The 13115-nt window shown below is 41.9% G+C and overlaps 1 protein-coding gene across 9 annotated transcripts in view; it reads right to left on the bottom strand.

The window, feature by feature from the left end:
* Fam193a (family with sequence similarity 193 member A) overlaps positions 1 to 13115 on the bottom strand; it is a 138758-nt gene that overhangs the window by 6901 nt on the left and 118742 nt on the right. For all 9 annotated transcript variants that reach the window (XR_013425623.1, XR_013425624.1, XR_013425626.1 and 6 more), the window contains one exon: positions 3632 to 3713. Coding sequence is in view for 6 of the 9 variants with exons in the window: in XM_078020883.1 (XP_077877009.1) it covers positions 3632 to 3713 (82 nt within the window). In the remaining 3 variants the exon portion in view is untranslated. The remainder of the gene's footprint in view (positions 1 to 3631; positions 3714 to 13115) is intronic.

The raw sequence follows: 13115 nt of genomic DNA, 5'->3' as shown, positions 1-13115 counted from the left end.
TCCTTCTGAAAGATGTTTGGGTTGGTCCCAGTTTTTGGTTATTATAAAGTGTGACCAAGACTGTGTGTGGGCACAGGCCTATGGTCCTCTCAGGCAGATACCCGAGACAGGAAGTAGGTACAGTGGACATACCTGCAATCCAGCTACTCAGTTGTGCTGGACCTGCACAGGTGCACAGGCCACTTAGGTGGTAGCTCCAGTTTGCTTCTCTTTGTTGCTATGCAGCATTCTACTGTGTGACTATCACAATTTCTTCTTTTAACAAGTTCCACAAAACTATGCTTGTATCTACAGACTGGAAACTCAATAGCTTTACATAAACTTTTCCTGTCTTTGAAAACGATCTGTGGTTTAGGTTTTTATTATTTTTCAGTAAAGTTCCAGGCTTCTGTGCACAAGTCCCATACAACTTTTGTTAGCTTTATTCATGGGTCCTGCAGAGATGATGGTGTTATTATAAATGCTGTCATTTTGTAGCTGCATCTTCTACTTATTAATGGCATAGAGAATACCAAATAACTTCTGTGCTTCTCCTACACAGCCAGCCCCAGCTGTATGTTCTTTTGCATGTACTATGCAGACAACTAGAGCAACCATAAGAGAGTTTTATTTCTTCCTTTCCACTTCTCAGTCTTCAATTTCTTTTCCTGTCTTACTATGCTGGCCAAGAATTCAAGTAGTAATAAGAGAGCATCTCTGTTCTGCACATGCTTCCACATTCTTTCCCTTTAGGAAACTACTGCATACAGGTTTCTTTTTCTTCTCTTTTAGCAAATCACTTACTCAAGTTAGTCTGTTACCTTTCTATTTAATATTGCAGCTCTATTGCTGGCTTTCTATTTTTTCTTTTCCATGTTAATTACAAACGGGTGCTAAAATTTTGTCAAATGCTTTTTCTGAATCTATTAAACAGCTCTCCTTGAAAATACCAATGTAGCAAACAGTGAACGGGTGTTTGAATATGAAACTCCCTCTGCACTCCTGGGCTAAGCCCAACTGACCATGGCACACTGTTTTAGAAAACACACTGTTGGATTTGGAATGAGCGTATTTTCCTTAGGATTTCTGTAATCATTATTCACAAGTGAGACAAACCTATAAATTTTCTTTTTTGTTCCCTGGTATTATTTCTTGGCAGATTTTGAACTGAAATTTTACTTGTCACATAAAACAAAGTAGGGCACATTCTCTTGTAGGTGTGCTCTGCTTGTTAAATTCTCTGGTAGTTTGTTTCAGAGACTGGCTGATCTGTTCTTTGAAAGTATGCACATATTCCCTACCTTCTTTTCTGCTGGAAAGATTTGCAGTTGAAGGTTTCATCTCCTCAGAAATTCTTGGTTCATGATTTTAATACTTTTCTTGGGCTGATGTTATATATTAAGGTTTTTTTTTTTTTATTAGATTTACTTAGTTTCAACCTCTCTTTCGTATTTTCTAAACATTTCAATGCTTTCTGGGTACATTGTTTTTGGTACTGGGATTGAACTCAGGGGCACTCTGTCACCGAGCCACTTCCCCAGCCCCGTTTTGTTCTTTATTTAGAGACAGGGTCTCAATGAGTTGCTTAGTGCCTCACCATTGCTGAGGCTGGCTTTGAACTTGTGATCCTCTTTCTTCACACTCCGAGTGTGCACCACTGTGCCCTGCTTACATTCTGGGTACATTTTTCAGATGTTTTCTAGTTCATTAATTCCCTTTGTAACACTGTCTAACCTGTTTGTGTCATCTATGTATTGATTTTTTTTTTTGGTACTAGGGATGGAACTCAGAGTACTTTACCACTGAGATACATCCCCAGTCCTTCAAACTTGTGACCTTCCTGCCTCAGCCTCCCAAGTAGCTGGGATTATAGGTATATACCACTGTGTTTAGCTCTACTTTATTCTTGATTTTAACCATTATATTTCTCTTGTTTTTCCCAAGTCTGGGGTGTCTGTTTATGAATGAAGTCATGCATGATTTTAATGCACAAGAATCTTACAGGCTACCTTGGGAAAACTTCCCTCTGAGGTTCTTCCTATATCCAAAATGTAGCCCTACTCCATCCCTTGCTCCCCAAACCCAGCCCCAGGGTAAACCACCTTCCCTGCCACTTGAATTGCAACTATGTATTTAAAAAAATTTTTTTTTAGTTGTAAATGGACATAATATCTTTTTTTTTTTTTTAATGTGGTGCTGAGGATTAAAGCCAATACCTCATGCATGTGAGGCAACCACACGCCTGTTTGCTTGTTTTTTTGGGGGACAGGGTCTTGCTGTTACCCAGGATGATACTGAACTTGTGGGCTCAACTGATCCTCCTGCATTAGCCACCACATTTGGCTTTCAGTCATACCTTCAGTTCCTATCTCTGTTCCCAGGTGCTCTTGCCCAATACTCAGGGCACAGTGGTTTAGTAATAGAAAACCTAGGCCAAAGCCTCCCCAGAACCTTTGCCCACAAAACCTCAGCTTAGGTCTTGCCTGCTTCTGTGGGAGCAGGTGGAGAGAGGTAGTTACTGTAAAACTTGTTTGTTCTAAGATAAAAATGCCTCCAAGAGTGGAGGAACTTTGGATTAGGCAAAGGGGAGGAATTATGGAAGTTGAAAAGATGATGGAATAGATGAACATCATCATCCTAGGTACATGTTTTTTTTTTTTCAAAGATGTTAAAGAAGGGAGACTACTTGCTGACTTTGAATCCAATACCCTTGCCAACCTATTTCATTAATTCAAATAATCTATCAATGGTTTCTTTTGGGTTATGTGAGAATAATGCCATTTTCTTCCTTCTCTTACCCCTTCGCTTCTTTTCAGACATTTACAAATGAGAGTTGGCATCTCCAACCTGAAAGGACGCTTTTGCTCTCTTGCTGTCACACACGACACTTCCTGAAGGCCTTTCCCTCTTTCATGGACCTTTTCTTCTCATTTGTTAAGTTTTTATATGAATGAATGTTTAGTTTAGTGAATGCTTTTCTCCATCTGCTAATATGTATACTAAATTATACAAAAGTTAGATGTAATTTCCAGAAGTATTTATAATTCTCCAATATTTTAGGAATGAGTTAATCAATTTTTGCATTGCATACTCCTTCTTTGTATTACTTGTGTATAATTCCAAAGAAAATATAAAGTGCTTTAAAATAATTTTTTTCCCACAGTTCTCACAGTAGATAAAACATTACTGATAGACTACCATCAAAAAAAATAGCCAATATCTAAAATATTACTTTTCTCCTTAAATGTAGGACACATGAGTGCGTTCAACCATTAAGGATCACCTGGAAGGCATTCATAAATGCAGGTGAAACCCCTGCCAAAACACTCCCAGTCAGATGCAGCAGGTCTTGGGAGGGACTTGGGTTCCTGTGTGCCACTGCTGGTCCAGGCCCACCATGAGAACTACCACCACCAACCAGACTCTGAACAGCTATGGGAGGGGATAAGTGAACAGGTGTGTGAAGTTGGGCCGAGTGTGTAAGCAAGTGCTGGGGGCATGGGCAAGACACAGGCCTGTGCTGCTAGCTTGCAGATGAAATTCATCTAGCACCATGGAAAGGCCAGGGGAGGGTCAGGAGAAGAGAGGAAACAAAACAAGCTCGGCATCCACAGGGCTACCTTTGTTTTAAACATTCAGTTCTAACATTTACCTTTTAAAATATTCCACTTCCCTCTCGGTCTCATCCATATCCACACTGTCCAGGTCGATATCTTTAGGCAGAAAGACATCATCTGCAAAATGGAAGAGAAAATGCACATCATCTCACAACAGCGGCCATTCCACCAGGAAGAGCCAACCATCGGCATTACATAATTTAAACATCTTCACAAATGGTAACAAATTCTTCTAAAAGGAGCAAAGACCAAAGGAGGGAAGATCTCTGTGCTTGTGAACATCCAGATCCATTCATGTGTTTGCTGAGCAAAGCAACTGCTGCTTCAGGTCACATTAGCTAGAACCCAGACAACCCAGATGTCTGGTCATTACAGCCAGTCCTCCAGGCACCCTTTAGAATTCCCCAGAAACCGCTGCCAGAGAGCTCAGGGGTGGTCCTAAGTCTCTGCTGGAGGTGAGGAGGAAGGGAGGGTGCAGCTGTCGACAGAAGCTGCCCAGGTGGCAGGCCGAGGATAAGGAAAGCACAGTCCCTTGCTTGTGCCCTTGACAGAGAGAAGACCCAGACATGTCCCCTAGGAAGGAGCTCTCCAAGACTTGTGCCTCACACACACCAAAACTTCCCTGAGAGCAAAAGGCGCGGGTGCCTTTTATTCTGTAGTTGAGTACCCACTTTTAAAAACAGAGGATTCAGGTTCACTCAAATTTTCTACATTCTCAGCCACATTTGAGAACCTCAAGGCTCTCTCCTGCTGGCCCACTAGTCTCATTTGTTCTTGAGAACCCCCAGGCCCTGCTGAGGTTGCTGGAGTGAACATGTGTAGCACATGGATGGCATCAGCCCCGTCAATGCAAATGCAGAGGACAGAGACACCCTACATTTGTTAAAATCAAAATCTCTATTCCCAGCAGACCCTCATGGAGACCCAGTTTCTTCCTGTCAATAGAGCATTTGCACAGTGGTGTTGCAGAGGCATGTCTTGCTTGCCTTATAGCAGCTGCCATCTTGGTGGTGCATAGCTGAGTGGGTGCCCTCACATCCATCAGCTCAAAGAATGTCACAAGTGTCTCTATGAGCACAGGCAGGACCAGAATCCCTCAGCCCTTTACATGACAATGTCTAGGACCCTAGTCTTCCTCCTGTTTCTCCCCACTACCTCAACCACACCCCTGTAGGTTTGAATAACTGGCTAGAGGCAGATGAGCCCCAAACCTCAACCCCTACTTGGGACCTCATTCCACCAGGTTGAGCACCAACAGGAGCAGGACTGTACCCCACAGGGCCTGCTGAGAGTGCTCCTTTTCCAAAGGTCTGATTGTGGAGACATGACTTAAATATGACCCTTCCCCTCCACATGCTTTTCTCCATGCTCACAGTCCTCCTAGTCAGTGGGACTATGGCACCCACCCCTCCCTCCAGCCTAGCCATAGCCTGCCACTTATGCTTCTGCACAACTCCCACCAAAACCCCACGTGGCAGTCCAGCTCCCAGTCAGAAGCATTCCTCCTCCACTGCCCAGATATACTGGAGTCAATGATGTGGCATGGTGCACTCTCCAACTCCAACCTCCACAGCCACTGCCCTGCACTCTCCTCAATGCAGGGCCACTGTCAGCTCCCTCCAGGCCATGTTTCACTTTTTATGAAGAGGATGAGGCTAGGGTGGTGACACTGTCATCACATTAAATAATATATCATATGTGAAAAAGCCTGGAGCAGATCAGATGCTCACTCTTTAAACAAAATATGGTTATTTTAAAAATATTAAGCACAAGAAGTTTATGACCAGACATCTGGTTAGGTTGACTCCAGAAAAATCATATGCCTTGTCCTGGTGATATAGAAGGAAGAGTAAAAATAAGCAGAAAGGCAATTTGGGCCCCTTCAAGGTCAGGTCTCTGTGCAGCAGGGTTGAGAAACTATAGCACACGCTAGGCCTCATCCTATGTAAGCAGAAACGCTAACTGATAATTGGGTCCCATTAGCTGGAACCCAAAAAACCCAGATGTCTGGTCTGTTGCCTAATGCCCAGACTCCCTCCAACAAGGCAGCAACAATTAGGTAGCCTGATTAGAACAAAGGGTACATGAAGAGCTCTTGGACACTGACTGCTTTAGCCAAGAATGGGTTTGGGGTTAACTTCCTGAACTCCACAGACTCATATAAACCCCTAGACAACAGAAACCTGTTGGCAAACCTTTCTCGGGAACCCTCCCCTTCTTTCTTCCTGTTACTTTGTTTTTACCCTTCCACTATTTGTGTCTGTGGATTTCATTCTTTGAATCTGAGAGACAAAGAACCCACCCAACCCCAGCTCCATGCTACAGTGGTTCTCCCTGCACCTGCCAGCTCATTTTACATCCTTGAAGGCACAAAGCTGGCCCTATTACACTCTGGAGGAAGAGCAACAAATCTGGGGAGGAACCTCTAGGAATCTCAACTCAGAAGGAGGGGAAAAGAATGAAGTTTGAGCCAGGAGTGATGGTGCACACTTGTAATCCCAGCAAGTTTGATAACAACCTGGGCAATTTGGCGAGCTCCTGTCTGAAAATAAAAAATAGCTCAGAATGCAACCCAGTGGTACAACAACCCTGGGTTCAGTCCCCAGAAGCATACACACACACTACTCAGAGGAAATGCAGGCAACAGAAAGGCTGCTCCAGGCCTGAGACTGGATTGTGAGATTCAAACAGCAGGGGGAAAAAAAAAAAGGCAGAAGAAAACTGGCCATTCATCCAGGAGACAGATGCAGGAGAAAGAGGGTGGGCAGCAGCCTTTACAGGTGTGAAGAAGGTGAGACTTCACAGCACTCTACGGACAGCTCTATGAGGTGGGTTAGTCAGCCATGAATAGGTGGGTAGAGTGCCTGCCTACTATGTGTGAGGCACTGGATTCAATTCTCAGCACTGCATATAAATAAATAAAATAAAGGTCCACTGACAACTAAAAAAATTTAAAAAAAATTTATGAGTCATAGCTGGGCATATCAATGCACGCCTGTTATCGCATCAGCTTAGGAGGCTGCAGCAGGGGGATTGCAAGTTCAAGTCCAGCCCCAGCAACTTAACAAGACCCTAACCAACTTTTTGAGATACTGTTTCAAAATTTAAAAATAAATAAGTAAGTAAAAACATGTGTGATGCAGCTCACTGGTAAAGTGCCCCTGGGTTCAATCCCTAGTACAAAAAGAAAAAAAAAATCCATGAGTTATAAAACCAGAACCTCAGGAAACTTATCGAACTATAATTCTTATAGTTGCAACCACTATAAGAATGAGAAGCTGGGTGCATGGGTGCATGCCTGTAATTCCAGTGGCTCAGGAGGCTGAGATGGGAAGATTGTGAGTTCAAAGCCAGCCCCAGCAAGGGCTAGCCAACTAAAAACTAAGCCAACTCAGTGAGACCTGTCTTTAAAGAAAATACAAAATAGGGCTAGGGATGTAGCCCATGGTCAAGAGCCCGTGAGCTCAATCTGTGGTCCAAAAAAAAAAAAAAGAACCAGAATGTCCAACCTTCCCCAACCAGTAGATAATTATAATCTTTTCAGGGAATTTTTACTTAAAATCATGGGGAACCTCATTAAAGCAGAGGAGCTTCAGGAAAATGGGGCCTGGAATGTCAGAACCTCTCCAGTCAGAGTTAATTACAGTCCTTAAAGGGACTTAAGGGAGCTATTGTTTCCAGACCACATCTGATGGCACTATCTCCAATGACCAGGTCACCAAGACCCTTCCTTATCACCAAATAAGTCACCACCACCCAACCACCCCTTGCGATGATGACATCAATACCCACACAGAGAAAGTTTGCTGTTGAGAGATATTTAAAGGGTAATAAACTGATGGGGGTGGCTAAGAAATTGAGGCAAGAACAAGGGGACTTAAAACCCTAGTCCTCACTTTGTTGGGACCATGTTGGCCTCCCCGAGGTGATCTGCTTGGTTTGTCCTGAAAATCTGTACTCTCCAGATTTCCTAGTAAACTCTTGCTTGTAACTCTATGCAACTCACATGAGATTCTGCTTTTATTATTATTATTATTATTTTTTTTAAAAATTTAGTTGTAATTGGACATAACATCTTTATTTTATTTTTATGCTGTGCTGAGGATTGAACTCAGGTCCTCGAATATGCTAGGCGAGCGCTCTACCGCTGAGCCACAATCTCAGCCCCTCACATGAGATTCTTCTGGCAAGATCTCAAGGACCAGCCGCTGAGAATCCCAGTGACCACTTGGGCTCTGTGGTTATCTCACTCCAGGAAGTGGGTGCAGAGGGAGACTGGGCGGTATGCCTGCTGGGAGTGTTGTCACCACAGCGCTGTCCTGATCAGAAATCATCATCAGTCTATAACGTCTTGGTGTGAGTAAACTGTGAAGCAATTTTAACTGGATTCAGCATGAGAAAGACTGTTTACAATAACACTACTGTATTAAAAAGCAAGTGTAACCCATATATTTTAAACCCAAGAAAGCTGTGTGTTCACTGTCAAGGACAGGCAAGAGTTAACTTCCCCCAGAGTTCAGGGAATTCTGGGGCCCCACTAGAGGCGAAGTGCCCAAGGGTACTCAAGGATGTGCTTCACTTACCCAGAGGAGGGGAATGCCCAGCAGAAGGCCTGAGGAGTATTATCACATTTAATTGTGTGCTTAAGCAGAAATAATGGAAACAGGGAAAATAAAAAGCAGGAAGAGAAAGGACAGGAAAGAACAAAGTAGGAAGAATGGAATTAGCTTTCTGGCTGCCATGGAAGCAATGACTGGGTGTTAAAGGATCCCAAATGCCACCATGGTGGGCTATGAGAAGGCATGCAGGGAACCCAGGTGCTCAAGACACTGGGTAGGTATGAAGAACTCTGCCACCAAACCCTGCTGAAGATTCCTCCTCCAGAGCCAGTGCTGGGCAAGGGGCCTAGTGGGCAGGGTTTGAATCGTGGGAACAGAGCTTCACCAGTGGATTCAGTACTCCTAGCATGAGTTTGCTCTTGGGGGACTGATCACTCACCTGGAACTTGGTTGTTATAAAGAAAGCCATCCTTCATGTTCTTTCTCTTGGGGACTTGCCTGCTTGCTCTACTTTCTATCTTGTGGTGAAGTGACAAAAGGCCCAGTACCTGCTGGATCCTGGAATTCCCAGCTTCAAGAATTGACAGCCAAAACCACCCCCCCCCTTTTTTTTAATGGTATGGGGGATTGAGCCCAGGTGTGCTTTTCCACCAAGTTATAACCCCAAACCCTTTATTTTTAAATTTTGAGATAGGGTCTTGCTAAGTTGCCTAGGTTGGCCTCAAAATTGCGACCCTCCTGCCTCAGCCTCCTGAATACCTGGTTTTACAAGTATGTGCCACCATGCCCAGCTAATAACCCTCTTTTCTTAATAAAGGATCCTGTCTCAGATGTTCAGATATAGCAATAGAGATAGACCAAGACAAATACACTAGTATAAAACCACAATTTATCTTAAATACCAAAATTTTAAAAATGAGAATGCAAAGAAAACATATCACATTAAAAAAGAAAAGCAGGTACTAGATACAGAGAATAATTATAATAGTGACAGGGCTGAAACCAATCATATAGTCATATCAATAAATATAACTGGCCTTAATTTATTCACCAAATAAAAAATTTTCTGTTTGGCTCACAATAAAACGCACAGCTCTGCTGCATACGGGAGGATGACTTGAAACCAATGTACTGAGAAAGATCATAACAAAGGGACTAAGACAAAGCTGCCTGTCAGGTAAATGGGAACCAGAAAGAGTGGGGGCAACAACTGCAATCTTTAAACAGCAGTCAAGTTAAAACCACAAAACACATCTAGAGGAGTACACTTCTTTAAAAGTACAAGCCACTACTGGGCTGGGGCTGGGGCTCAGTGGCAGAGCACTTGCCTTGCACATATGAGGCCCTGGATTCAATCCTCAGCACCACATTAAAATAAATAAAATAAAGGTATTGTGTCCATGTATAACTGGGAAAAAGCTGCTATTTTAGAATATGTAATTGTCAGGAATACACTCCAAAAGCGCAGACCACCTTCATATAGGAAGCTACATGAGATGCATTAATAGCAAATATGGAAGACAGGGTACAGGGCAGAAGGCCTATACATTACACAGGTGTACACTGAATTTTACACCATGAGACAGAAAGTGCACTTTTACCTCAAGTTCACGGGGCACATTTGCAAAGCCAACACTAGGTGCGACAATTTGTATCTCAGGTGTGCCCTCAGGCTGACGCTATTATTGAGAGATGGTAAAAACTTAGGAGACAGGACTAGTGGAGGAAGTTAGGTCACTGGGGTGTGCCCTTGAGAGGGACTAGGACATCTGTCTTTTTGCCTCCTGGCTGCCCTGAAGTGAACAGGCCTCCTCTGCAAGGTGCTCCTACTAAGAGGTGCTGCCTCATCACAGGTCCTAGCTGGAGGCTAGCCAACTGAAACGGCTGAGCCCAGCTGAGCCAAAATAAACCTTTCCTTTTAAAAAGCTGGTCATCTTAGGCACTTTGTTACAACAATGGAGGGCTGATATAATAGCTCACAAAGAAAATATCAGTAAATTTCATGAAGCAGAATTATTATGAACACCATGACTCTGATCACAATGCAAAAAACCCAACATGGTTCTCCCTCCTGAAACATAAAAAAGTTGGCTGCTACACTACTGGTGAAAGGTAAAAAGTTGCCTGGAGATCACAGGATTTCTTTCTTTTTTTATGGTGCTGGGTACTGAACCCAGAGGTGCTTTAACAATCAGACACATCCCTACCCTTGTTTTAAAATCAATCAATCAATTAATAAATACCAGGGATTGAACTCAGGGGCACTTAATCACTGAGTCATATCCCCAGCCCTTTTAAAAAATTATTAATTTTTAATAATAAATATAAATTATTAATTACACAAATGGAGCAGACAAAACTTCCCATTTCTCTGGTTGTACCTGACATGTCCCAGTCCTTTTTTTAAAAATATTTTTTAGTTGTAGATGGACACAATATCTTTTTTTAAAAAATATTTATTATTTATGTTTTTTAGTTTTAGTTTGTTTTTATGTGATGCCGAGGATCAGGATCAAACCCAGTGCCTCATGCATGCTAAGCGAGCACTCTACCACTGAGCCACCAGCCCAGCCCCATGGACACAATATCTTTATTTATTCATTTATTTTTATGTCGTGCTGAGGATTAAACCCAATGCATCACATGTGTGAGGCAAGCACTCTACTACTGAGATACAACCCAAGAGCCACCTTTTATATATTTTATTTAGAGATAGGGTCTTACCAAGTTGCTCATGGCCTCACTAAGTTGTTGAGGCTGGCTTTAAACTTGCAATTCTCCTGCCTCAGCCTCCTGAGCCTCTGGGATTACAGGCATGTGCCACTACACTTGCCTTTATCTTTTATTTTGAGAGAGGACCTTACTAAGTTGCTGAGGCTGGCCTCAGACTTGCCATCCTGCTATAACCTCCCCAGTTGCAGGGATCATAGGTATACACCACCATGCCCAGTAGAAATCATAGAATTTCTAAAACTGAAAACTAACGGAAAAATTATAACTATATATACAAAAATCAAAACTCCTGGATATATTTGAAGCAACGATTAGAGGAAAATTCCAAAAGCCAATCCACCTTTTATCAATAAAAATAGGGGAAATGAAAACTAATTCAATTTCTGAATCAAAAAGTTAGAAATAAGTCTGGGCGTGGTGGTGGGAACTGGGAAGCTGAGGGAGGAGGGTTGCAAGTTTGTGGCCAACCTGGGCAAATTAATGAAATTCTGTCTGAAAATAAAATGGAAAGGGCCAGGATGTGTAGCTTAGTGGTAGAGATACCCTAAGTTCAATTAAAAAACAAACAAACAAACAAACAAAATACACCAAGAGAAAGAATAAAGTAAAATGAAAGAGAGTTCATGGAGCAAATAGAATAGCATTAATGAGGTAGAGAAAAAGGTAATACTAATTAACAAGAGTATGATAAAAAACAACAACAACAACAACAAATCACTAACTTAGGCCAAACAGGAAGACAGCACAGAGAGAGAAAATAAGGAATGATGAGGACAAACAACAATGAGAAGATATTTAAAGTAAGTAATAATTCTACTTTGTAGACATCTCTGCAAACACATTTAAAAATTAAGGTAAAAAGGAAAACTTACTATGAGAAGGCAGTTCTCCCAAAATTAACTTCATTATATGCAGAAATATGAGAACATTTGACATGAAGAGAAAAAATTACCAAGAAACTACCTCACCAAAAAAATAAGAAAAACAAAACCCACCAGGCCCAAGGGACTACAAAGGAGAATTCTATCAAACATCTAGACATTTGCAATATAGCAGGAATTATTCTACAACAAAGTTTACTAATTCTTTTTTTGAAGCAAGTATAATATTATACCCAAAGTTGATTTAAGCAGTACACATACCCCCAAAAAAAATTAGAAAAAAGGAAGTCACTGAGTCCTGTCTCTCACGAATTAAAGTAACAGCAAATAGAACTCCGAAATCAAAGAATAAAATTCGCCACAAGTGAGCTTTATTCCAGGAATCTGAGAGCGATACAACATAAGCAGATTTAGTAGAAATACACAGCACATGAATAGGCCTCAGAAGAAAAGTCATTATTATCTTCAGGGACTCTAGAATACCACTGATAAAACTCAACACCCATTCCTCATAAACACATGCAAGCAATGGAGGAGGCATTGAATATTTTCCCAACATGATAAAATATATAAACCTTAGTCCTAGGGCCAGTAACTCAACATTCACGTGGAAACTCCTACAATCAGGAAAAGTCTAGTTAAACACGAGAAAGCATATAAAGAAAGACTGGAAAGGGAGAAGAAGAGCTTTCTTGACCAGATACACAACACACCTGGAAATCCCCAGAAAGCCAGCAATAAGACCCAAATTGTGAAACAGGTGGCTGAAGCAGAGGATATGGCGTTAACAGAGTCGACAGCTGTCACACACACCATAACCAGCTGGGCAGCACTCTCCAGCAGAGATCTGATTCTAGCCACATTAAAGAAATCAAAAACAAACAGATGAAATTAATTTTAGTAATTATTTAATAAAATAATTACTAAAATTAATTAAAATTAAAGGAGAGAAGAGCCCACGCAACATTTATAATATACAAAGCCTCTAACACACTCATTCAATGCAATACTGGCACAGAACTAAACAGGCAGAGAACAGCAAGTGCAGAAACAGCCCAGTATACACAGAAACTGCTCGAGTCTCGAGTGCAGTACTAACTTCTCAGTAACTGGTGATGAGACAAGTGGTTCACTAACAATTTTGGAAAAAGGTAAAACGATTCCATTCCTCACACCATACACAAGATCTAAATGGGCCTGGGGATGTGGGGAGGAACCACTCAATCACTAGCAGGAAACATGGGCACATTTTTCTTTAACCCTGGATTAGGGTATGACTTTCTACCAGTCATTCAAACACCAAAGGCAATTAAAGATTAATAATAATGCTGACTATGTAAGAGCGA

The sequence above is a fragment of the Ictidomys tridecemlineatus genome, chromosome 9 (genome assembly GCF_052094955.1).
Source record: "Ictidomys tridecemlineatus isolate mIctTri1 chromosome 9, mIctTri1.hap1, whole genome shotgun sequence".
Taxonomy (NCBI): domain Eukaryota; kingdom Metazoa; phylum Chordata; class Mammalia; order Rodentia; family Sciuridae; genus Ictidomys; species Ictidomys tridecemlineatus.
The sequence above is the reverse complement of the archived record's forward strand: the minus strand, read 5'-3'. Positions and strand labels throughout refer to the sequence as shown.